Source organism: Rosa chinensis, chromosome 6, assembly GCF_002994745.2.
Source record: "Rosa chinensis cultivar Old Blush chromosome 6, RchiOBHm-V2, whole genome shotgun sequence".
Lineage (NCBI taxonomy): Eukaryota > Viridiplantae > Streptophyta > Magnoliopsida > Rosales > Rosaceae > Rosa > Rosa chinensis.
In genome coordinates this window covers 38,190,402-38,217,096 of record NC_037093.1, presented here as the reverse complement: position 1 = coordinate 38,217,096, position 26,695 = coordinate 38,190,402, and the positions used below count along the sequence as shown (strand labels likewise).

Genomic DNA, 26,695 nt, shown 5'->3' with positions numbered 1-26,695 from the left:
CCATGCATATTCTTGTCACGCCCCTGATTTTTAACACAATTAAAAAACGATATATATAACCCCATAATTATATATGCGTGAACGTCCAGTCATCAATACGAAATACCTGAAATCTTTTTCCCTTAACTTACACACATATGGATGCCCTGAACCCCCAAAGTTAATATACACTCGCTCCAAAGAGTTATATATTACACAAGCTTACGAATTAAATTGTCAACAACAAAATAAAACATAAAGGCTACTCAGAGTAACTATACAACGGAAGTCCTTATAACGGTAAAGTCACAAAATTGGCTTCCTACTGTAAAGCTGCGAAGGCGCTACCTCAGCTTCAGCGCGATTATCCTAACCTGCAGGATTAACCCCTACATCGTTGGAATGGTGCACCGGGTTGCCACACAACAAACCCGGTAAGCTTTTGCAAGCCCGTATGAGTAACTCAAATCACACATGCACAACTCACGCCAAAAACGAGGAAACCCTTTCAACTCGCGAATAAGGAAAACATACCATGCTTCCAAAAACAATACTCTTTTCCCAAAAGAAACAACGAAAGTCATACCGTGACAAAATCATATAAATCGTTAACCTAACAATTCAAATATGATAAATTGATCCAACCTGGATAAAACAATAATTGGGTCCAACCTGGACAAAACAGCAATTAGGTCCAACCTGGACAAAACAGCAAATAGGTCCAACCTGGACAAAGCATCAACACAAATAAATCATACCCATTGTTAACCTAACAAGTAGAATATGATAAATCGATCCAACCTGGATAAAACAACAAATCGGTCCAACCTGGACAAAACAACAAATCGGTCCAACCTGGACAAAACATCAAATCGGTCCAACCTGGACAAAACATCAAATCGGTCCAACCTGGACAAAACATGTACCCAGGAGTCTTAAGTAACCTACTTAGATCCCTAAAGTACGATGGCAGACAGACTAGAGCTCTAACTGAATATATCGTAACCTGTCACCTCGGCCAAGGTTCAACCTTACGATATATGCTGCCTGAGGATGCAACCTGCAACCCCGGATCCTTAGGTCAACCTGACCCTCAGATCAAAACGTTAAATCAACCCAAAAGGAGAAATCACAACCTGTGACTCTCAAATCCTCAGACCACCGGTCGTCAGATCAAAACGTTAAATCAATTCAAAAGGAGAAATCACAACCTGTGACTCTCAAATCCTCAAACACTTTTCAAAACAATAGAAATACCATTTCCCACCAATTGTTTTCCAAAAGCCACAACCCAAAACAATAAAAAACATCGTTCATGCATATTGTTTCACAAATCCACAACTAATACATGAATACGTATGTATATATATACATCCCATAATATATATATGTACACACATAGTCACCTACTCATAAATGTCACTAATATCATCTATAGTTTGCAGTTAACTAAATAACTTTCAAAACAGTATAGTGAACCCGTTCGTGATATGAACTTCGTGAGATTACTCACCTCAAACTCCTGCTGCGTCTTCAATACAGAACCGAACCAAACTATCACCAACAACTCGTTCAAATACTTCGTCAAGTACCTAATCACATACGGTTCCAACTTAGTAACGATTTATATTTGATTTAAGTTCGAAACCCCTGTTTTGAACTAAAATCCTCCAAAGTGGTGCCAATCGAGGCGAAACCACATCCGAGACCTCCCAAAGTCTCTGGAATACGCCCACGATCGATGTGACCAAACCACAAGTCGATCGGACGCTCGAATCCTCACGGATCGAATAAATTCACCGATATGAAACGGCAAAAATCATAACAAATCCATTCGAACTCCAAATTTTGCATATTATATATCGAAACGCTCGTATCGACGAGTAAAAGACATATAATACCAGAAACAGTCCCATACATGGCCGGAACACCGCCGGAACGCCACCACAGGCGGTGGCGCACCGCCGCCGGCCAAAAACTCATTATTTCACAAAACTCCCAACATCAAAAAGCTTCATCTAAGCATGCTTGTGAATTCTCATAACTAGCTCGAAGTCAGAAAACAAGCTTAAGGGATCGAAAACTACCTCACAAGCCGTGAACAGTAATCCAATCCGAGTTGATCGAATTTTCACGTAAACCGGTCGAAACAAACACCAAGGATCGACCAGGGAGCTTGTTCTGAACTCAACCCAAGAAAATCGAAGCCGTGCCGACGTCGGAACTGTGTTTTCCGGTCGGGTCCGATTTCTTCAATCTGCACCGCCTTGAACTGCCACCGAGACTGAGAATCGCCGTAAGAGAACACCAGAGGGACGACCAGACGGAGGAGGCGATCCTGTTGGCCAAGTTTCAAGGCCGGAGACCGCCGCAGTTGGCCGGAAAAGTCGGGTCGAATCGGCCGGGTTGGGGTCGGGTCAGGCGGTTTTCTTCGATACTGAGGGAGCGGACGAGAGAGAAGAGAGAGAGAGAGTGGCTTCCGGAAAAGGAAAATGAGGAATAATGAAAAAAAAATCTGATTTTCCATATATATACTAAAATGGAAACTTCTTTCCATAGCCATAACTTCCTCATACGAACTCCGATTTACGCGTTCCGCATATCCACGAACTCGTATCGACGCGCTCTACAACTTTCGTGAAGGAAGTTTTTGGAGAATCTCAACGTATCAAAAGTCAACCTTGAAACCCCCCCCTAATTCCACACTTTACGAATAAAAATTCGTCCGAAACACTTCCGCTCCGTCCACGAGCCATGAAACCGTCCGATACCCATAATTTAAATTCCGGAAAATCCTTGGAAAATAAATACGAATTTCTGGGGCATCACAATTCTATTCCACAATTTTATATTGTCATGATTTTATCATATGTATGTCAATGTCATACAAAGCTTGGGTTTTCAATTCTAACTTCCAAGTTCATTTTGATACTAGTTCATTAGTTTGTTTAATGCATAGGATAAATATATTTATTTTTTTGTATAAGGTAAGCATTAAAACAATTACTTCAAGAGATTTAGAGTCATGCTAATAGCTCTTTTTTTTCATGACAGGTTGTGTGCATATATATATATATATATATATATCATTATGGCTAATGGTAGACAAGGTCCAAGGTTTCCACATCAATTGCGGACAAAAGCACTGCCACAGCACCAAATGCGATCATCTACTCAAAAGATTTCAAAGCTTGCAAAGTCTTTAAGTAAGCCTACAACACCAGCACAAGCACCGGTAGCCCCATTGCACTCATCAGTAGAGCAGATTATCACTTCCATTCCTACTCATGTTCCAAAACATCATTGTCCACCTCAAGTTCAATCATCACCACTTATGCGAATGCTAAGATCAGCTTCTGTTAAGCAAGGGTCAACTTCTATTAACCAAGGATCAACTTCTATTCAACAAGAATCAACTTCAAATGCAAATGCCACAGAGCCTACTCAAGTTGCTTGTTCCCCCACGGTAGAAGAGGTCACTAATACTAATAGTAAGTAATGAAACAAATTGTACATAATATGATTAGTAAGTAAAATAAAAATAATTTGTCAACTGAGCTTTGATAATTTAATGGTATAAATGTATTTTAAATTATTGCTTTATATGATCAGTTTGATAATTCATGTAGGCGGTGCAGTTCGCAAGAAAGTACGTGGTGAGACTCGATGTCTTGAGCTATCCAAGAGGAAGCGTGATGGTGTTCAACTTGATATTGATTTTCCAAAGCATACTATGAGAGCTGTAGGAACAAATTGTCAATTCTACATTACTGGTATGGGGTGCTTTGTTCGAAAAAATGTTCCATTGCAAATTAAGAAGTGGTCTGAGCTCTCAAGAGAAGATGTTGCTTTGCTAATTCGTCATGCCCGTGTAAGTACACCATTCCATTTTCTTCAAATATACTAGACCTAAATTATGTACAACAAATTATAGTCTATTACATGAAATCTGCCTTGTTTGCTAATATGTCATCATCATATGATATTAGGAAAAATTCAAGTTGAGCAATGAGTCTCATGTGGATGAGGCAATTGAGAAACATATGATGACATATTTTACCACTTGGCGCTATAATTTGCGTAAGAAATTTCTGAAATATGACTCAATAGAGGAAGCTGTAGAAAATCGACCTGAAGATGTGGAAGAGGAAGATTGGAACTATTTGATTGCAAATCTGTGGCAAGATGGAAAGTGGCTGGTTAGAATTCTTTCAATGATTATTTTTTTCAAGCCAATTAGTAAATTTTTTTTCATCTATAGTTGTACTTGCTATAGATTGTGAAGTTTGTGATTTGACTTTTATACAGGAAACAAGTGAAAAAAACAAGAAAAACAGAGATAAGTTGGAGATAACACATTGTGCAGGGACAAAGGCATTTAGTCGCCTTAGAACTGAAAATGTAAGCTTCAATTTCAGTTTTTTTTGTTGTTAAGGCATGTTCAACTATGAGAGGTGTATATGACAAATATTTTGGGTTGTGATTAAACTTAAATAGCGAAATCCTGAGAATGGAGAGGAAGTTGGTCGTATTGACCTTTTCAAGCTCACACGATATAGCGAAAAGAAATCTGCATGGGTTGGTGATACTGCAAAGAATGCTTTTGTGAGTTGCTATATTTTTTTTAGTTCAATTATTGCATTATTGTAAAAATAACAATACTTAAAAAATGGTTTTTATATATATATATATATATATATATATATATATATATATGTCCACTCTTTTGTAGGAAGAGATGAAGAATCTACAAAACGACCCACAAATGAATGAAGAAACTGGTGAAATAATGACTGAAGATGAGATCTATGATAAAGTTCTTTAAAAAATTGTTGGTCCACCTCGATCAGGCTATATACGCGGCTTAGGAGCTGGGCCAAAGCTTAAAAGATCTAAACTTGCAGCAAATGATGCTCAATTGAGGGAGGCAAATCAAAGGGCAGATCAAGCAGAAAGACGAGCAATGCAGCTTGCAGAGGAGTTGATGGCTGTGAAGTCTACTGCAGCTCATCAAAATGAGGAGTTAAAGACAGTCAAAGCTGGTGCAGCTCAGCAAAATGAAGAGTTAGAGGCAGTAAAGGCTAGAGCCACTCAACAAAATGAAGAGTTAGAGGCACTAAAGGCAAGACAAAATCAGACCGACACACTTTTACTTAAATTCATGGCACAATTATCCCAAAACTAGAGGTATGCATACATGAGTCATTGAGCTGTTGCATTTATATTATATTATGGAAACATAATATAGTGTATGTAGTGAATACTAGGCCTTTTTAGATGCAACTCTTACTACATTAGGATGAAGGTTATAACTTGTTATATATGTTTTGTTATATTGCAGATTTGGTCTAAGCTTCAAAAAGTACGTACATCTTGCAAACTCTCATTCAAGGCTCATTGAACTTCTAGAAAGACTTGAATGTATTTTTGTCTATTTTGAAATTGTTATCAAAGATGGATATTAACATCTCTATATTTTGGATTTGCGAATGTAGTATTTCAAGATAGAGATATTGATAACTGGTTTTAGAGTACATTTCACTTTCTGGTGTTGGACTATATATTGAATGCTACTTTTAGCAGGTTATTGCATGAAAAAATGTACATTGTCTCCATTTTGAAAATGTAGTGACACACTTAACGTCAAGTTTGTTGGTTATTAACATCAAACTTAACAACCTAGAATGATTGCCAATTTAGTTACCAAATTATCAGTGACCTAGTAATATGGTCACTAAAATTATTCAATTTAGTGACCATTGGTATTACAATTTAGTGATGAACATGTAGGTCACTAATGTGATTATCATTTGTGACCATATGATCATGGTCACTAAAGACATTTTAAATTAGTGACCAAATTTTGTGGTCATTGAAGACATTTCGAATTAGTGACCAACTTACAATTGTTGGTCACTAAATAGAATCAGTGAGGGACCTATAGTGACCACCTAGTGACCACCCGAATTTAGTCACTAACCATATTTAGTGACCAAATTTGATAGATTTAATGACCAATGCAGTGGTCACTAATACCCAGATTTGTTGTAGTGTGATATGGGTTTTCATGTTTTAGGGGTTTTGTTTGTGCTGCGGTTCGGAATCTGGGGTATTTATTGGAAAAGTTTGAAGGGAAGGTTCTGAACTACTTCAACTTCATGTTTTAAAATTTTTTATCACAAATTCACAATGCACAACTTCAACTTCGTGTTTTAATGTCTATGAATACAGACTATATTTTGTTTTAGTACCTGACGTTCTGTTCTACTGTGTGTAGGATATCATATATATATATACAGGGCCTTCTATTGAGGGATCCCTTTTTTTGGTATTTTATAGGGATAGGCATTAGACCAACTATTCGATCATGTTTTCACATCTTAACCGTTCAGTTTTTAGGTCTTAATGTATAGATCACTTCTGTAAATTTTCAGCCAATTTGATGATCGTTAAGACATCCAAAACTGCAATTTACCATTATAAACACTAACGGTTCTGGTTCGACAGATTCGGTCCGTTCGTGTAAATTGCAGTTTTGGATGCCTTAACGATCACTAATTTGGCTGAAAATTTGCAGAAGTGATCTATACATTAGGACCTAAAAACTTATTAAGATATGAAAATATGATCTAAAAGTTGGTCTAATGTCTATCCCTATAAAAGACTAAAAAAAAGATCTCTTAGTGGAAGTCCTCTATATATATATATATATATATATATATCTCAAGCAGCGAAATTAGAGACACACGGTGCCCCAGTATGTCGATTTTTTTCACTTGAAGAGTTGAAGGAAGCAACAAACGACTTTGATTTCTCAATGTTTTTGTCTGAAGGCTCTATTGGAAAGGTAACCAACATACTCAATTATGATTCAGAAATATATAATGTTTTGCCTGAAAACTTCAATTCCGATTACACATTTCAAAATTCATGACTAACTTGTAGAGCTAGAGTTAATGAGCAATGACAAAGGGAATCAACATTGGAATTCTTTCATGATGACTTAATCTCTCCAAATTATTTCTTATCTATTCCCTTTATCTCAATCTTCAATCTTTTGCAAGTGTCCCAAACATATAATGCTAGGAGTTATAATTATAATAACAACAGTCATGTATCACTTTAGGGTGTGATTATTCTTTGTGTTTACTCTTGGATTTATAATTTGGGGCTTTGTTCAATACTCTTGTGTTTATTCTCATTAGTTTGTAGCTTGGTTGGCAGTCTCTTTATTTAAGTTCACTATAGTTCAGTTTATGGTAGATGTGTAACATGCTGGAAGGCTTGATAATCTCTGCAGCAAAAGAATTTGTTTTCTCAGGAAGGCTTGATAATCTCTGCATGCTCAACCAAGTCTAGTAGCAAGTGCAGCAAAAGAACATTTTGATTTCTTCCTCTGTCAAGATTATATTGTAGGTTAGCAGTGGCATTCAATACATCTAGTATTACTTTCTTATATTTCTTCTTTGTGTGTAAGACGAAGCATATTCTATTATGTGGTTTCAATTTGGAGCAGCTGATTCTTTTTTTTTTATTGCATATCTAGCTGATTAACATATCAAAAATGTGCAGGAACTTCCAGAGACAGCTATGAGGAAGTATGGAAATTGTATGGCTGATCATACATTCATTGAAGTACCTAATTGTGGAAAGCCATGGCAAGTCGAACTGAGAACATCAGCTCCGTTGGGTTTACTTAGAGTTTAGTAGTTTTTGGGAGAGAATTGGGGTTTGTTTATGTATTGCTGGATATGTGAACCTTAGAGTTGTTTAATGAAAAAGGTTATGACATTTTGATTATTATCTGGTCTTGTTTATTTTTATTTAATAATTGAATTTTGTTTTGCCTGGGTATTGAATTTGTCGTGGGGGAAAAAAAGAAAAAGAAAAAGAAAAGCAATAGGCACAGATGCTGAAAGTGTCCCCAATTGGTGTGTAGTATTTGTACAAATGTATTGTATTTGTACAAATATATTGTAATGGTAGTCTATTGTAGTTTAAGGGCCCCATTGTGTTATTTGGGGACACATGAGACATGAGATATGTGTGCCATTTAGCAATAGGAACACTAGCAATAGGCACATATATGATATGTGTCTCTATAGCTCAATGGGAACACATATTTGTCCCTATAGGTATCAAAAGGCACACATGTTATGTGTCCCCTTAGGTCCTTTTTGTAGTAGTGACCATCTCTGAGGTTGGGAACCATGACCAGTGTTGGCGATAGCATCTGCCAAGAAGATGGCTTCTCTATGAGTACGTTGAAACAAAGAGACTTTGACAAATCTGTCAAGAACTTTGACGTCCAAAACCAACTGCTTGATTTTTCATGGAACAGAATTTGTACCATTAAGACTATCAATGAGGATCTTGGAATCGCTCTTAACTTCAGTGTTGGTAAGACCAGGAAGCCGAGTTGCCTGCAAGGCTGCTCGTACATCTTGAGAGCCCACATTATTGCTTGCTGCTAAGACTGGATCCCCAGCTGAGTTACGAAAAACAAAACCTGCTGCTGCAGTTGAAGTGGCCCGTACAGAACTATCAAGGTTGAGTTTTAAGTAGCCTTCAGAGGGAGGTTTCTATTTAATAACAGAAGGAAAACTGCGCTTAGAGCAAATGCACCAGCATACCAATTGGATGACCAATTGGAGAGAAAGAAGGAAAAGTGGAATGCAGCGGCAATAAATTGCCTGACTGATTTGCAGTTTTTTGGGGGCCCCACTTGCCCAAGCAGTTGGATGACCAAGGATCAGCAAATGGATTGCCTAACCGTTGGTGGTGGGCTCCACACCCACATGGGCTGCTGCCAACGGCTGTTTTTTTTTTTTTAATTGTCCTTTGCGCAACGGTCACTTAATTGTGGCTGTTGGATCATGTGATCCAATGGCTGCAATTAATTGACAACGGTAAGATTTTTTCCACCCTAAAAAATAATCTGAATGGGGTAAAAAAATAATCAGAAAATTTTTTTCAAAAATTCTATAAATACCTAGTTCCTCACCTTAATTTCTCACACTAAAATTTTCAACAATTTTACCTCTCCATCTTCTTCCTCCATCAATCTTCTCTTCATTTTTTTCAATTATCATCCAACAATAGGAGATTCGAGTACCAATTGGTCTACCGACGAGCAAATTCAATTGTGTGATTCATGGGCACGTAAGACTGTGTGCCCGATCACCGGAAAACATATAACCTCCTCCAAGTTATGGGAAAAGGTTCATGCTGATTATGTGCAAAATTGGCAAGGTCCACCTACAAGCCGAACTCCTCAAGCTCTCCAATCTCAGTTTCGAACGTTGAAAAAAATTCTCAAAGATTAGCACAATGCACAAATGACCTCCCGTAATCGTATAGATAGCGGCACCAATAAGATGGACGAGGTATTGATTTTTCCCCCAATACTATTAATTGTAATATTATTATTATTATTTATGTTTTTAAGTTAAATTTGTCTCTTACAAATATTTTATTTCTATTGGTTGATTTTTATTGCTTCATTGTCATTGTTTAGATGAATCAAACTCAAGGGATCTTCATGAAAAAATATCCCAAGAAATTTGATAAATTTGAATGTTGGGAGAAAGTTAAGTACCACCCGTATTTTGTTGATCCATCATCTAATCCTCAACCACCGGCATCATATTCGACAGCTACTGCCTCCGAAAATGAGTCTCCAATTGAGTTGGATGATGATATCGTTTCGGAGACACCATCAAGCTCCATGCCAAGACCAATGGGACAAAAGAGAGCCAAAGAAGCAAAGAAGAAAGGAAAGAAGGCGCAAGATGCAACTGAAAGTATGGCTCTTGCTATTCAAGCCATGGCCGAATCAACCCAAGCTTCTGTTGAGCTAGTGAAGAAAAGAAATGAAGAAATGGCCTCTCACACAAAGAAGGTATTTGAATTTGAAGAGGCAAAAGAAGATGCAAGAATTATGGCCATGGATACTAATTCCATGACACCACAATCAAAGGCTTGGTGGAAAAAGAAGAAGGGTGATATCGTAGTAAAAACAATGTCCGATGGTGGTAGTAGCGGTTGCTACATACCCCAATTCGACTAAATTTAAAAGTTGTTTAGGAAATCAAGTTTTATTTTTTAATGTAATTTAAATTTCACTTATGTAATTTTAATTTTATGAAATAAATTTTTTTTGCTTTGAATAAATTAAATTATAAACATAACAATAACAATAGTAATACAAGTTTGTAACTGCAATGACAATATTGTATTAATGTCAAACCAAACTTTATTCTCAAAGATAGATAAACATGTTACAAAGAAAACCAAACATATTAATAAAGCACACAAACATAGAATACATGATTTAAAATTACAAACCACCATTTATTCAAATCTAATAAATAAATTGTAGGTGGTTCATACTCAGGTACCATCCTTGTTCCAGTTGTGCATCACCAAATCATCTTGTAGGCATTTGTGGAGGTAGGCTGACTCTACCTGAAATTCACTATCCATGAATGAAGGAAGATTTTGTCCATCTCTCCCCACTGGTTCGAAAGGAATAGCCTCTCCAGTATCAGGATGCACAGGCCGATCATAGACGGTTGCCATTGCTGGATTCATTAGATCAGCTTCTTCAGGCTCCGCAATTTCTTCCTCAACAAACTCATCCTCCACAATCATGTTATGAAGAATGATACAACTTATCATGATGGCTCGAAGATCCTCCAGTTTAAACAACCTAGCACCATGACGCAGTATGGCCCATCGAGATTGGAGGATACCAAAACACCTTTCCACATCTTTGCGGTAAGCCTCTTGTTTTTTGCAAAAGTGTTTCTCCTCTTCTGTTCTGGGATTTGATATTGTTTTGACAAAAGTTGACCACCTCGGGTATATTCCATCAGCAAGGTAATAACCATTAGTGTACCTTTTGTTATTGACCTCAAACTCAACCAGAGGAGCAGTTCCACCTATGACACGCTCGAACACATTAGATGCACCAAGAACGTTGAGGTCATTTTGAGCTCCAGGAGTTCCAAAGAAAGCATGCCATATATGCGTATCGTAAGACGCCACTGCTTCAAGAATAATAGTTGGTCTACCCTTTCGACCCGAGAAAGCTCCAGCCCAGCTAGTTGGGCAATTCTTCCATTCCCAATGCATGCAATCGATGCTTCCGATCATGCCTGGAAACCCACGGCGTTGTCCTCTATTGAGAAGCCTATGTAAGTCAGCAGGATTTGGAGGACAAAGGAACCACCCAGCGTAAAGAAACTCGACTTGTCTACAGAACTTCTTCAGACATTTCAGCGCCGTAGAAGCTCCCATTCTAGTGATTTCATCACATTGATCAGCAGTTGCACCGTACGCAAGCATTCTCAGGGCACCTGTCATTTTTTGTTCGGGAAGCAATCCTATTTTTCCGGTGGCATCTGATTTTTGCCCCCAAAAACTATCGAGGTTGCAAAGATCCTCCATTATGCGTTGGAAGACATGTGTTTGCATTCTGTACCTCCTTCGAAAGCCTGCTTCGTCGTACACTGGACGTTCGACAAAATAATCCTGCAGGAGAAAATGACCTCGGACTTCTCTATGTCTTTCGACATTTGGGGCACGGCTAGGTCTTGAACCACGCCCTCTAGGTGTCCCCAATAATTGATATTGCGCCAACATTGCAGCCGCTTGAGAGTTTGTAGCTTGAATCCGCTCGAGCTCTTCCATATTTTCACGCTCCATTTCTAACAACCATTTGTTCAAATCTTCCATCGGAAAAAGGAGAAATGAGATGGATGATAGCTTTCAAAAGAAATGTAGGTGTAGAATGAGAGGAATGTGTGAGCAGAGAATGGAGTCTGAAGCTTATTTATTACCAAAATTGAAAGATAAAAAGTTAGGATAAGTACACTTGTCACGTTTATATAGGTTGAAAATCTTATCACATATCATAGATATATTTTTAGAAGATAACGATATCTAACGTTGACACTTGTCCAATGAAGATTGGGCGATTATCTTATCAGAAATCATATATATTTTTTGTAAGAAAAAAGTATCTAAAGTCGACACATGGTAAATGAAGATTGGTCGATAATCTTATCAATTGTCATATATATATATATATATATATATATATATATATATATTTTATCATAACGATAAATTTTTTTTTCCGGGAACGATATTTAATTATTTATACTTGATATATAATTTTATTTGTTTTTAAAACTTATGCATTATTTTTTATTAAATTAACATTGTATGATTAATCTAATTATTAATTGTTTAGTTAATTAAATTATAAGTTTAATGAAATATTCAAATTTGAAGTGTGAATAGTGGATTGGCAGACAAATTGCCCTTCATTGGTGCATTGTATAAGCTAGAGGCAATTTCTAATTTGGGATGAATAGTGGATTGGTAGTACCAATTTGATTGGCAAATCAGCAATTGCCCTTGATTCATGGGTGCATTTGCTCTTAGGAGGAGAGAAGAATGAACATTGGCAGAAGAAAAAGTAATCTTCTTGAAAATTAAATAGTTCCTTAATTTCCAAAGATTATAAGCTGTGATCAAAGCAACACTAAGGCAATTATGAGTTCTAGCAAGCAAATCAATAAAAGAACATAAATGCTTATTTTGAAAAGTAAGTAGAAAGTCGAGATATAAAAAAGTACCTGCGCAGTCTCGAGGGTTTATCTGATTTGTACTTTCGGCCCTTTTGGCCCCATCTATCCAAAAAAAAAAAAAATTGCAGTGGAAAGACGGCACGCGGTAAGCAGTTTAGTATATAAAAGTCGATAATACAAACTTCATAGATGGACAGCTGGCGCGCCTCAGCCGCCGTCGCCCTCTCCTTCCACCACTGCCGTAGTCCCTTCTGCCGCTGTCATTCCTTCCACCTCAGGTATTTCAATAATCGATATAATTAGTGTCTTCCGTACACTAGTTTAATTTTAATATTTTTGTGCTATTGGCTCAATTTCTCCAATTGTAATATCAGCTACAAAACCCTAAATTTGAAATGCAGAATCAATAAGTCTGTAATCCTATCAGTTACATACTCTCCGTTTTAAAGCTGTGCTATTGTTTGTAGTTACATGACCAATCTAATATTTGGTTAATTTGGTTGCTTATCGCTGCTTGATTAAGTTTATACCATTTTTTTTTGTTTTCTCTGAATCCCAAAATGTTCTAGTTGTTTATGTTCTTCTAGAATCTAATGGGGCCTAGGTGGAAAGGAAATAGCTCTGAAGCTAAATCTCGGTCTAAAGCGAAAGCTCTTGCACAACCCATGTCAAAGATAGTACTGCAGCTTCAGTCTATGTGGGAGCAGTGTACTTGTTGAAATGAAAGCAGAAGAAGCTAATCTCCTTGAATCTGCCTGCTTTGGTGTTAGAGTGATGGAGAATAAGCACTGGTTTCAGTTGAGTATGGAAGAGGCCTTCTACGTATGCCATTCTCTAAAATGCCTCGAGATAGTTGAAGATAAGTGCTCCAAGAATGATAACCAGCTATGGAAGTGCATGGAATCCAGAAGAGCATCGTTCCCCTATTTGTACAAGGCTTATTCTCATCTTAGAATGAAAAATTGGGTTGTCAGGTCAGGAGTTAAATATGGTGTGGACTTTGTTGCCTACCGCCATCATCCAGCTCTAGTTCACTCTGAATATGCGGTGATTGTATTGTCAGAGGAACATAGTGATGGAAATAAGCAACTGACGGAGTGGTTAGATATTCATTGTACCACTCGTCTTTGTGGAGGTGTTGCAAAGACATTGTTAGTTCTTTATATCAGCAGAAATGGTCATAGTGTGGACTCCCCATCAAGTGTGGAGAGATTTACTGTTGAAGAGCGTACGATAACAAGATGGAAGCCAGAACAATGCCGTGTGGACGATAGATTAGTTCAAAGTGAAAAGGGAACCGAATCGGAGCAACTCGCTGCTGATATATTCTCCCGCTGTTCTCACTCTACCGGTATTTTAAATTCCACTCAGCTAATTAAATCTCTCAGCTGACACTCACTTATTTTTCAACAATGTGGATATTGTAGCCATTAATGTTGTTTGAGAATCTGTTTACTCTGTTCATTTTCCTGAGCCTCAGAACCTCTTGACACAGATGATTCTGAACAGAAGTTGAATCATGATGAGCTCTCTCTCAACACTATGGCAGAGGATGGAAGCAATGAGGAGGTATGCTTTTGCTACTCTAATTTGTAACATTAAAGATTGAGCACCTGATTGTGTTTTAATGGATTCATATATACATTGGAGAATTTTACATGTTATGCTTCTAGTGGGGAAACTCAGTGATTCTCTATGGATATGTACTGAAGTGAATACATAGGTTTGTAAGTCTTTGTGTGTGTTCTTACATGTATGCCTGATCATTAGCAATCAGATTAATTCAATTGGCGTTGCTAGAGTATGATTAACCTATGGATTTGTAATTACTGCTTATCTGGTATGGGCCACAATTTGCAAGAACATTCTGTAGTCTCATGGTGGACCTTAATGTAATCCATCGACTCTATGAGCTGTCACCAGCTGATTCTCATCTGTATCTCCAATTGCACAACATTTTGCTTGCATGCGTTCCCTGATTGGAAATTTAGGATACCAATTTCATCTGATTTTATTTATGTTAAGTAATTCACGTTCTTGCCTGTATGCGGCTATTTTAGGATATCAGTGATCCAATCTTTTTCTATTGCTTTGCTTGATTTTGTACTTTATACATTTACTTTCAATCTTCACAGGTAGCTGAAAAATTAACGATTATGCATGAAGAATGTTTAGATGAAGAGTATACCAATGACCATGATGAAGAAGAAGAAGAGGAAAACCACTATGCTTCTCGTGCCACATCCAAGATGCAACCCAGGTTTTGTTTTTACTTAAATCAGTACTTCAAGATCGATCATTATCTTCAACTATTGGTACTCTTAAACTGACCATCTTAGTGAAAAAGTTACAGGAGAGTTTATATATGCTCACATATTGAGCTTTCTGGGATCTTTTGCAGGAGGTCTAGTGTATCCAAGGCTCACTGGGATGATGAGATGGGCATGGCTGTCGTATTTCCAAAGGGTAGAATTTGGAGGACCATGGGAATCTCTCGTAATGGCAAGCTCTATATCTCCATTGAGGAAGTTTTGTAAGTGAAAAGAGAACTTCTTTCTGTTGTGATTCTTGGGTTGATTACATCCTTCGTCTTTTTTTGGTGGGATTCTCTGGCAAATTACTAGAATTTTAAACTTTATGAAAAATAGGGGATATAGATTTGACTGGAAAGAACTGGACTTGTTCATTCTTCATACAACTGATTTCATTGACTTACTGAGAGATTAAATTCTGAACATTTTGTTTATAGCTTAAAGTTTTGCCTTTGAAACTTCCATGGTGTATGTGGCCTTTTAGTTGTCTCATGAAATCTTTGCTTTTCGACGGTTTTTGTTGTAGTTATCATTATGAAGTCACTGAAATTTTAATGTGAGCTACAATTGACCTGCCCTTAAGAAAAATTTGGGATTGTCAAATATATTTAGTAGGTGCTTTGTGTAAATGAAAGTTCTAATATTATCCTTCAGGCCCTTCCTTGCATGTCGTGATACTGAGGTATTAGTATATTGTGACACTCCTTTTATAGGTATTTGGTTGAAATAGGGGCTTTGCTTCTATTGAATGGTAGTGATACTAGTATTTCCTTGGAAGATATATATATACAAAGGTTTCAGATGGAAAGAATAAGTTCTTGTTGGAGGAATTTAGAGCTTATAAGCAACTCAGATACCTTGGTTACATTGTTGCGAGACATGGTATTCCCTGGTCTAAGAAGGGTGTCAAGGCTAACTGTGAATCTGTTTCTTCTCAAGTTTGTCCTGAACCTGAAGAGATTAGGTCTGTCAATGGCTTGTTCAATGGGATACAGATTAATGAAGTGAGGGCAGTTTTTGATATTTATCTTCCAAACAGCAAGTTCAAGAAATCCTCTCCCGGTGATCCAAATTTTGTGCTCTGTTTTACTAGGTACCTATATTTGTCAAACCCCTATAATTTAACCAAATTTATACCTAGATGCAATTGTTTTTCTATTAAATATTTATTCCAAATTCTCATGGCACATTCCTGGTCTGTGTAGTCCAAGTAATTAACAGGTTTTTCCTTTTACTTTTTATACAATGGTCTGAGTATCTCATACTTACCTAGTAATATTTAAATATCGACTTTCCTTCTCTTTTAGGGGCCATCCACCTTCCAAACCAGACCTTGAAGCCCTTGAGAGACAATTTGGTAGCATTGCTTTGAAGTTTTGTCATGTGGAGGAACACTGTGTGAGTTTCTATTCCTTTGACAAAGTGGAACTTCATGTCGTCTCATTTCATCTGCAAAAATTTTGACATCCTTCTCTAAACCGAGAGAATACCTTATTGTAGTTTGAAGTTACTTTACTGTTGAACAACTTGTTTAAATTTGAAATCCTTACACTCGGTTATGAAGTTTTTGGATATGGAATCGATCATTAAGGGTAAAGTAGACAGTTCTTGTCCAAATAGTGCCAGATATGAAAGAAACAAGCTTTTGGTACATTTTTACCAGAATTTGCGGCATGCCATATTTGATACTTTCCCTTGGTTTAATTTACTCCAATGATCATAGTACTCGGTGAATCGTGGACCATAAACTTTTATTACATTCTTATTGGTGCGATGTATTGAACCTAGCTGAGATAGTTGAAACTTGAAAGTTCTTTAGCTGGCGGATGGTATGACCCTGCTTGCTAAACAGAAATTATGCCTGGAACAGTTGGTGAATCAGTGTAAGGGTCACATACGACTTACAAGTTATTTATGACTAAAAGAAAAATCTGTTAGATTTTGCTTCCTCCCCAAGTCAGTCTCCCCTGCATTATGCACTAGTAAGAATGATGTTTCACTTTTCACATGAAGAGATGAAGAACTTTCTTAGCAAAAGAAGTTAATGACAGTTTGATTATACACAGCAGACTTTAATTTTCCTATATAAAGTTGAATCTATGATTTATCAGCATGAATAGCTGCAGCACCATGCACTTTCCTAATGAATTCTCAAAGATCCTAGTGTTTATGCCTAGGTATGCATGCAACTTTCTTTGAATGACCTATATTCTGTGCATAATATACAATTAAGTTTGAGAACATGAGAAGTGTGATTAAGTTTATCAATGTTTGGCTGGATTTTGATTTCAATTGGAATGCATAATTGACCATATACACACAAAAGCAGAATGTTTCCCAGATTTTGATAGTTGTGTAGTTGTGCTCAGTGCCTTGTGATTTTCTTCAAAGCAAATATTTTAAAGTGGCTTGACCACAATGGGATACATGGTTTTCTGCATTCTTACTTAGCTAGCGTTGGCTGGATTGAATCATCTTTCCCCAGAGGCCTCCACCGATAACGGTTAGCAAAAATCACAGAATCAGAATTCAGGTTGGAATAACCAATCCTTCTTATGTGAAGAATTGACTTGCTCAGATAGTTACAGTTAACCTCACAAAGTGATAAAATATGAGAGGAAGAATATCATTCCTCTTGATCTTATTTCTGATATTGAGATTATTTAAACATACAACATATGGTGGCCTTATATAGGCACCTTACAACCAAATACCAGACAAAGCATTAAAGCTTTGTCTATGGTATGCCCTCAAAGAAATCTGCCTAGCTATGTATAGCTTACAATAGCTTAAGGAAGAACATGTAGAAGTTGTAGGCAGCAGCCAACTACTTCCAACACAAAGTTTTCTAGATCATATGCAAACTTTCAAACTTTAGTTTCTCATATACAGTTATCCTGTATTTTTAGTTTCCAGTGTAATAGTTTTGGGGATCAGCAATAACAGAGCTAAAAGGTTTTGAGGATTGGGAAAGACAGCCGGATCATGGTGAATGGAGAAAACATCCAAGTTAATAAAAGCTCTTTTCTCTATTTTGTAACAGGCAATAGTGGAAAATGTCTGGTGTGTAAGAGAACATCCAAGTTAAACCATGTAGTTTCGAAGACATGTGTTTTCTATAGTAGAAGAAGATTACTGAGCAACCTGTAGATGTGGACATCAGCAATGTCAGTGTCCAGTAGGAGATCATCAGCATTGGTGTCACTGTGTCAGTGAGGACATCAATGACCATGAGGAGCGAAAGGGCACTAAAGATGTAATGCTCAAAACTTCTAACCATAGTCAAACAACATATTCCATTTCATTATATATCCCTTGGTTTTGAACTGCACTTATTTCTTTTCGCTTTATTTGTAGGCTACTTCATCAGCAGACTGGAACTTCATACTCACTACCCTCAGCCTTGAGATTTTTTCTGCTCGTTTTTATCAGGCTTCTTCACCGAGAAACCCCACTGTGCACTAATTGTAATGCTGCCTGCTATTGCAGGCAATACTCACTTGCATTTGGGAACTCCACCAGGATAGCCTAGTACTGAAGAGGTGGGAAAGCTGCGATAGTTTTTTATTATTTAGTCTTCCAGACATGTACGGTTAGTAGCATTTCTCAATGCGTTTTCTAGAGAGTCAAGTATATTTACTTCTTTAACCATGCCAATAGTCCTATCAAATTATCCAGTCTTACCTGCCATCTTTCTCATGTCATGTGGTTTGGCTGGTATAGGAACCGTAAGTACACAAGTAAGACAACACTTGAGACCTAGTTCTTCAAGAAAGGTTTTGGAGTACTCACAAGAAGAATCCTATTCGATTATGACTAAGCAAAGAGAATGGTTATTTGAGAAGGAGAAAAAAAAAAAAAAAACCAAGGACTAGACTGGGGCACATCGACCGCTATCAGTGCAGAGCTAGCCCCGAACGTTTCTATATCATTTCTGTATATGTTTATGATGGACTCTACCATAGACGGGACTCTACCATAAAATATGCTCCTTAGAGGCTAGGAGTTTCTTTGATTTTCTGTCTTGAATTTGTACGTGTTATTAGCATGAATGTCAATACATTCCAGATGGAATATCATGATGTATATACTAACAGTTCTCCACAAACTAAATAACGCTAACTAATTCTCGAGTTGCATTGATGCATCATGAGCTACTCCTGGGATTCCGGATGGATCAGTATTACTAGGATATGTTTGCATCCTTGCATATGATCATTAATTTTTGATAGCATCAGGTAACACAGATTATAGAAGAAACTTTGAAACTTGAGTGGAGCAGAATAGAAACAGATATGAGGTCTAAGAAAAAACGGTATATTAGACAAATACAATGTTATCTTGACAGGACTTGGGACGTTATTTAACTGACCAAGAGGAACATATCTCACATAAATGATGTGTCATTGAGTTTGATATCAATGTTTGGCTGGACTTTGATATCAATTGTTTCCACAGAAGCAAGAAAGTGAGCCTTATCATTTGAACTTGTTGAAAAGAAGTATCTGGAATGCAATTATCAATGACTGCAACCATCAACATTATTCATAATCAGAATTGAATAAGGGTTTCTAGAGGTTTTATTGACTTGTTAAACTTACCATCAACTGCAACCCTCAACATTATTCGTGATCAAATTATTATCCTTATAAAGGAACTATTTGCTGTAACTATATAAAGAAAAATATTTCCCTAGGATTTATTTTGCGGCCAAGTGCCAACTATATATACACAGAAGGAAAGAACTCGATACTTGTGCTCAGTGCCTTGCAATTTGCTTCAAAGCAAATGCGCTAAAGTGGCTCGGCTACAATCGGATACTTGTTTTTTGGCATTCTTACTAGTGTTGGCTGGACTGAGTCATCTTTCTCCAGAGGCTTCCACCTGTAATAGATCATAAAAATCCAGAGTCAGAATTAAGGTTGGAACAATATATTCTTGTTAGATGAATAGTTGACACTCTCAGATAGTGACACAGTTGTCTTTAAAATAATTCTGCAGATCATATGAATAACTTCCACACTTAGGTTTCTTAAATACATTTTAGTTGACTTATGCTCTGCAGCTCTGTTACTTTCTTTGTATTTTAGAACAAATTTCTCACAGTTCCTCTCTTCATCTTACTTGTATTTGCAGACCAGGTGATGGATGAAAACTGAGATTTCAAGTTTGGCCAGATTGATTCCAGGGCACATACGTTGTCCGCTACCAAATCCAAGAAAGCTAAAAGGCTTTAGGGGTTCCTGTATTTTGTTCAACAATTACTTCTCAATGCACTGGTTTCAGAGAGTTGTATCAAAGTTAAAAGGTATGGTGTAGGAAATGCTTACATCAAACCTGGAGGGATCAAACTTTTGAGGATCAGGAAAGACTTCTGGATCATGATGAATAGAGACAACATCCAAGTTAACCGACCAACCTTTCTCTATATTATATCCTGCAATAGTGGAAAAAGGTCTTAGAATTAATTACATAGTCAAATTGGTGCAGTAAACATTGGCTTTTGTTATCTGGTGTGGGGAGACAAAGTGCTGTACCATCAATCTCAAAATTCTGGGCAGCCTTTCTTGAAAACCAAGGTAAAATAGTGGCTCTCCGAAGAGTTTCATTGATTACCTGAGCTTGATCAACAATGCAAAATAGTTAAGTTTTCAATTGAAAAATTATTACCCAAAGCTATAAGATTTGAGTACAAGCATTGTTTACCTTGGCGGTGTAAGGCATATTGTTAACTTCAGACCATGTTAGATCAGCTCCATTACCTCGGTTTGCTTGAATTTGTTGATGCTCATCCTGTAAGTCAGCAATCAGTTTTCAGTCTCAAGTCCAAATCAAACTTCATCAGTTAAAACCAAGCCATGACACTCGGATATATTACTCTTAGTTGTTCCAGAACAGCAGGATTCTCTCCAAGGAATTTAATGACCCATGTAAGAGCAGCAGTCGTGGTATCGTGACCTGCAACCAGCAGAGTTAATACATTGTCTTTCAATTGTTTGTCAGTGAGTTTATCCTTATCATCTTCGCTGCCTGCTACTTTGCTATGTTTCATTATCAGTGATTCCAAGAAATCTTGTTGGAATCCTTCTCCATTTCTCCTTTTAGAAATTACTGAGTCTAACATCGCATACATCCTATCCCGTGCCTGACAAAGTGGAACAACCAACATGTCAGCAATATGTTTGACATTGTCTAACATCAATGGTTTATGAAAAAGTGATACCTGAATACCAGAATGAAAAGCTGTTCCAGGGATTTTGAATGGCAAGGATGCAAAGGAGGAAGAGATGAGTTTAAAATTGGCTCGGAATTTCTCTTGTTCTTCACCAGCAGGCTCCAAGCTCATGATCATGTTACCAATAACTTGGAGAGTGAACTGCAAATACAATTTAACAGTCTATTAACTGTCATTCCCTGAGTTAAACTTTAGACTAGGAAATTTGCTATTTGACTTGGTAACCAATACTTAACTGTAGAAGCTTCTTCAAGGACCAAAACAGTTCGGCCAGGCCAATCTTCTAATGTTTCAATTGCCAGCTTATTGATGAACTGAAAATATTTTTTCAGGCCATCAACTGATAGGGGCTCAGCAATCAGCCGTCTAAGCCGCTTGTGCTCTTCTCCGGTGGTTTGTAGCAAGCTGGTTGGACCTAGCACCTGCTGTCCCGTGTAGAACAGGTTTAAGCTAACCATTCCGTCTCTTCCTGCTAACAGCATCTTGCTTGCTTCTCTTCCGGTCATGAACACACTGAATCTACCCAATACAAAAGTCTTGAACACTTTTCCATACCTGAAAATATAACATGCAATGTATAGAAAAATCAAAATAAGTTGCTTTTAATGAATGCAATGAAGTGGTTTAATTGTTTACCTCTGCTGCCTCTTGTTCATGAAGCTGTATATACCAGATGGACTTGAAAACTCTGATATAAATGAGAAGCTCTCACCAACAATAGGCCAGCCCAAGCTGCCCGGGATTCCGACCATGCTTTTCGGTGATGAAGTCCAAGATTGCAGCACAAAGAAAGCCGAAAACACAAAAACAGATAGCAACAGTGCCACGATGATTAAGATAAACAGCGCCATTGCAAAGTTACTGAACCAGAAACTGCAGCCTCAACTGTAAAGGTAAGTACCAGATGATTATTTTATCCTTGGACTCTAGACCTTGTAATCATATACTAATAACAAAGCACATTTGCAGTATTAATCTAAACCCATGAATGATGAATACTACTAATTATATATATACTAAAACAGAATGAGGGTCACTGTAGCTTAGTTAATACTGAAAAAACAAGTCATCCAATGAGACCTCTTTGTGATTAACGTCTACATATATATATTATCGAGGCATTACTTATGCTCTGGTCTGACAGTTGTTTTCTCTATTGGTATTTGGAAGGTCGCATCTTTCTTCGTGTTCTTCTATGTTGCCAGTCTTACTAGGCTGAAAAACTTTCTAATATAATAAAGACTTGATTGTAAGCAAGTATTTGGTTTGAATTGTTTGCCGGCCCCTGTGATTATAATATTTTGATAGTTAGACAGTTATGCTTGTACTACATTTTGATACTTAGATAGTTCTGCTTGTACCGGCTCAAGTTTGAAGGGTCCAAGACAAGAGAAAGATCAAATTTCAAGTACTTTGCTCAGTTTCCAGGTCGATTAAATAGACCCAAAAGCAACTAACTTCTTTTGTGCAGTTTTAAGCAACCAACTCCAACAATAACAGAAGGAACAAACTAACTTCTTTTGTGCTCAGTTGCTCATTTTTGCTCAGTTACTTTGTTCCTTCTGCTGTCGTTGGATGTGTGTAAATTTTAACCGCTGCAAGCCTATAACTAACTGGTCACACCCTCATCTGCTTTATATGAGAAAAAAATGAACATCTTTTCAAGACATTACCCAGATGTGTTGGTAACCAGATGAATGAATTGATCAATAGACAACCATGGCCAAAGAGCCAGAAGCCAACAGAACTAATGAAACAATCTATAGAGTATATCCAAACATCAAAAAAGCAAGAGCAATATTGGAGGATAGAGCATAGTCAGCAAGGAATGGCGGTGCAAATCACATATAAAGTAACAGAAGGTAGGTAGAAGCACTGTTAGAAATTATAAAATCTCTCTCCTTCCAATCACATTGATAACAGCGGAGTTTCAAGATAGCGGGACTAAAGGACCTGTCTTTCCAAGAAGCAGCATCCCAAACATGACCACAATTGAAGCAGCAGAATAAGGGCACTCAAAGAATAAGAAACATGGGTCCAGGACATCTATGAAAACGGGAATTAGGATAAAATAAAGTGGAAAGAGTATATAAGACCCAAAGAGAGGCCAAGTCTTCCAACAACCAAAGGATGCTCACCAAGGCCAAAAGAAGGAATAGTTTCATTGTGTTGGCTTCAGGCCAAATGACTAAAGGGGCTGCTACTTGCTAGTGCCCCGTTGTAGGATGCTCGAAGAGAGCACCTATTGCAAACGTTCTGTTAAAGGGGCAAGCAGCAAAAATAAAAGTGACAGTAGACTGTAAAAAAAGGTATACTATTATGTTTTTCGGATCTATGCTTAGGATATACAAATACGAGAGTTCCATGTCACTTTCTTCCAAGATATTAGTGGTACATTGCGTCTGAGAGATTTCAAAGAGCCATCTCCAATCCATAGTTAATTACTAACACTAGAAACCATTAACCATACACTTCGTCAGTGAAAGGAAAAATTAGATGCAACTAACAATTACCAAGTCACCTGAAGCATTACAAAATAGAAGGTGCTATATTATAGATATTCACCTTCTGTTGGTAGATGGAAGAAAATTCCCTTCATAGATCTATATTTAGCTGCTACCCCCATTGTTGAGCTCCACTATCAGATGCCTCTCCATCCTGAATTCCATCAAGTCCCTCCATATGATTTTCCTCTTGACCTGATATTAAGGACTCAATCTGGGTTTCCCCATGGATATAGTTCTCAAATTTATCACACAGGTCTGCTCGTAGATGACCCTTTTCTCCCAATAATCTCATCAACTCATGAGCTCCTTCCACATCTCCCTTCTCTTTCAAGTAATCAAGACAGCCAACCAAAGTCGAATGATGGATCCTCCATCCTGGTCGACATGGCAAGCTTGCTGCCTTTCTCATCGTTTCCACTGCCTCTGATACACGACCATAACAACAGAATCCCTCAGCCAAAGCCAACCATGTGCTTACATCCTCCTTTCCACTCTCTGCAAGCCTCTGTACATATGATTTGGCCTTCTGGAAAAGACCCTTACTGCAGTAAGCATTGATCAACAATCTTGGTATTTTACCATCAAAATACTTGAATCCAGACTCCCATTCCCTACAAATCCTCTCGGCACCACCAATGTCATCCAATTTAACCAACGAACTTATCATACAATGATACCCCCTATTGGAGAACCTCCTCAACTTTCTGTACAACCTCCAAATTCGAAAGACCTGCCTTTTATCACCAGCAGCAGCATATAATGTGATCAGGTGCTCGTAAGCAATTCTCCTTTCCTCCTTGCCACGGATTTTCTGCTCCGCTGTCCCCAGCAATGTCAATGCCCTCTCCACCTGTCCAGCCTTCCGAAAAGCATCCGCCGCAAAAACATAACCATTCCAGTCCATTTTGACCACTCCATCTTCTTCCATCAGCATCATAACCTTCTCCATTTGCTCCACATCACAACTCGCTGCATACGAACCCAACAAAACCCGCAATGTGTAGCTGTTATGACCAATTCCTCTATCTTCCATCTCTTTCACTAAAACATCTACCTTTGCACTCTCACACATCCTAAAATAAAGCGTCAACATTGTATTATAAGCCCAAACTCCTTCCACATACCCCAACTCCTTCATCCTCTCGAAAAGCCTCTCGGCCTTTTCGACACATTTATGATCAACATAGCAGAATAACAGAGCACCATACACACGCATACCTCTGAAGCCTCTGGCTGCGCCGGAGCCGGAGACGCTATCGAAATACTTGTCAGCTTCCTCGAGCCCATGGACTTTCGAGATCAAATCCAGCCGAGTCGAGACGTCTCCGGCTGTCATCCCGTGCCTCATTTCGCCGGTCATCCATTCCGAGAGCTCGAGGGCGTGGTTGAAGCGACGGCACTTGCGGAGCTGCTTGATGAAATCGACGAGCTCCGGCTTCTGCACGCCTCGGCCTTCGTTTAACCACTGGTTGAGTACGGGGGTGATTGAAACCCTAGGGTTTCCGTCTCCGGCGAGGAGAATCCTGCGGTACAGAGACGAAGGCAGGGTTTTAGTGGAGTAGAATAATGCGGTCAAAACCGTACAAGTTGCATTGCCGTGCCATGGATTTGAAGGAAGAAGGTTCATTCGGAGTGTGGTGCTGATCAAATTTCACAGAACTTGGGAATTTGGAGAAATGATGGCGGTTGTTACTCTGGTTTTTATACCTACTGCTATACTGTAAAATGTATCGGTAACAAAATCTGCTTGCATGAAAACGATAAACAATTTCAGTTCCTACTAGTGTGCTACACCTAACCTCCCATTACAGATGGATTTTGGAAATCAAGAGTTTAAAGTTTGAACTTTAAACCTACTAGTGGAGATGGCATTATAGTTGAGTCTGGGTACTATAAGGAGGTTGGACCTCCATGGTTACATAAATTGTTTGATGCCATTATATGTGTCATGGGTTGATCTCTGTTTTTATGATAAGCTTGACCCTAGTTCACTCTCTTAGAGCATCTCTAACCATTTAGTCAAAAGCCAAAGCCATATGTAAAATATGACTCCCCTAATGTCGTCACTATTCATTTAATTTTTACATCTCCAACCATCTTTAGTCAAAAGTCAAAGTTATTTAATAAATTAATCATTTTCGAGAATTAATTAACTACAATTACACCACATGCAGCGGGGCCCACCATTTTTTCAGCCAAAGAAATTTGGCTTTCGTTCTACAAACTTGAGTCAAAATGACTCCAGTTATGGCTCAAGAGTCAAAATAGCTAAAGCAAGAGCATGGTTGGAGATCCCTCTACCAAAAAGCCAAAGTCAAAATGACTTATACCTAAATGGTTGGAGATGCCCTTACTTAAGTGATATGAATTGCCAGTTGAAAATTATAATAACTAGACACACACTAAAGTGTGTGAGAATTATTATGTTTTTTTTTTTTTTAATTGGGAGTCACCATGAAAGACTAGAGTCCGCAATTTTTTATGGAAGTGAATAGTTTTTGACTTTTTTTCACGTACTTTCCCTTTAAAAAAAATTTTTTTAAATAATTTGACTTATCGTTATCTATTTTACGAGTAGTAAACTTTGTTAATATATTAAAGTTATTTTGGTATATTTTTTCTGTTTTAGCTTACAATTTCTCCTCTTAAATATAGTATAGATGCTCTTGCACGGCGTCAAGGTGGAGGCGGTAGAGCTGCCAACAGCAGGACGAGAGTGCTGCGTTGTGCCTTTTGCAATTCTCTTTTTAGGCTTGGGCTTGATAACATATGGACCTGGGCTTTGGCTCTAGGCCCAATTTATTTTTCAATTTATTTATCTATTTTGATTTATTGTTTTGTACTTTTCGTTAGACGTGGCTTTATGTTGGTAATAAGTTCTTACCATTTTTTGGTTGTCCTGGCTACATCCACCATCCCGAATTTTGTGGGGGGTTTCGAGTGCTCGTTGTGGCGTTTCTCTATCCCTGCGACCATGACAAAAAGATCGGCAATGACACATAGTGTCAGAAGCACACCGCAGATTCAAAGTAGCACCAGCATCAGCACCGTTCTATCCAAGAA

At 37.9% G+C, this 26,695-nt stretch overlaps 3 protein-coding genes and 1 pseudogene across 3 annotated transcripts; 1 reads left to right on the top strand and 3 right to left on the bottom strand.

Annotated features, from left to right (window-relative positions):
- Nucleotides 1-10,371: 10,371 nt before the first annotated feature.
- On the bottom strand, nt 10,372-11,688 carry LOC112171291. Its single transcript, XM_024308493.1, has one exon. The coding sequence runs from the start codon at nt 11,686-11,688 to the stop codon at nt 10,372-10,374; it is 1,317 nt and encodes a 438-aa protein (XP_024164261.1).
- Nucleotides 11,689-12,601: 913 nt separating this feature from the next.
- Nucleotides 12,602-19,037, top strand: LOC112169157 (annotated as a pseudogene).
- Nucleotides 19,038-19,389: 352 nt separating this feature from the next.
- On the bottom strand, nt 19,390-23,824 carry LOC112174142 (abscisic acid 8'-hydroxylase 3). Its single transcript, XM_024311859.2, has 10 exons — nt 23,691-23,824; nt 21,762-22,010; nt 21,362-21,680; nt 21,114-21,266; nt 20,769-21,035; nt 20,597-20,683; nt 20,428-20,506; nt 20,221-20,327; nt 20,015-20,133; nt 19,390-19,774 (listed from the first exon to the last, which is right to left on the bottom strand). Exons 2-10 carry the CDS (start codon nt 21,974-21,976, stop codon nt 19,684-19,686), a joined length of 1,437 nt encoding a protein of 478 aa, XP_024167627.1. The 5' UTR covers nt 21,977-22,010; nt 23,691-23,824; the 3' UTR covers nt 19,390-19,683.
- On the bottom strand, nt 23,742-25,259 carry LOC121050002 (pentatricopeptide repeat-containing protein At2g20710, mitochondrial-like). The gene has a single exon (XM_040508525.1). It carries the CDS (start codon nt 25,257-25,259, stop codon nt 23,742-23,744), a length of 1,518 nt encoding a protein of 505 aa, XP_040364459.1.
- Nucleotides 25,260-26,695: the final 1,436 nt, after the last annotated feature.

Bases quoted from the DNA above. Each gene is read 5' to 3' on its own strand.
- LOC112171291 (XM_024308493.1), bottom strand. From the start codon at position 11,688: ATGGAGCGTGAAAATATGGAAGAGCTCGAGCGGATTCAAGCTACAAAC.
- LOC112174142 (XM_024311859.2), bottom strand. From the start codon at position 21,976: ATGGCGCTGTTTATCTTAATCATCGTGGCACTGTTGCTATCTGTTTTT. The intron at 20,507-20,596 runs GTAAACAATGCT...GATCAAGCTCAG, and splicing joins ATATGCCTTACACCGCCAAG to GTAATCAATGAAACTCTTCG. The intron at 20,328-20,427 runs GTACAGCACTTT...CCACTATTGCAG, and splicing joins CCAGAATTTTGAGATTGATG to GATATAATATAGAGAAAGGT.
- LOC121050002 (XM_040508525.1), bottom strand. From the start codon at position 25,259: ATGAACCTTCTTCCTTCAAATCCATGGCACGGCAATGCAACTTGTACG.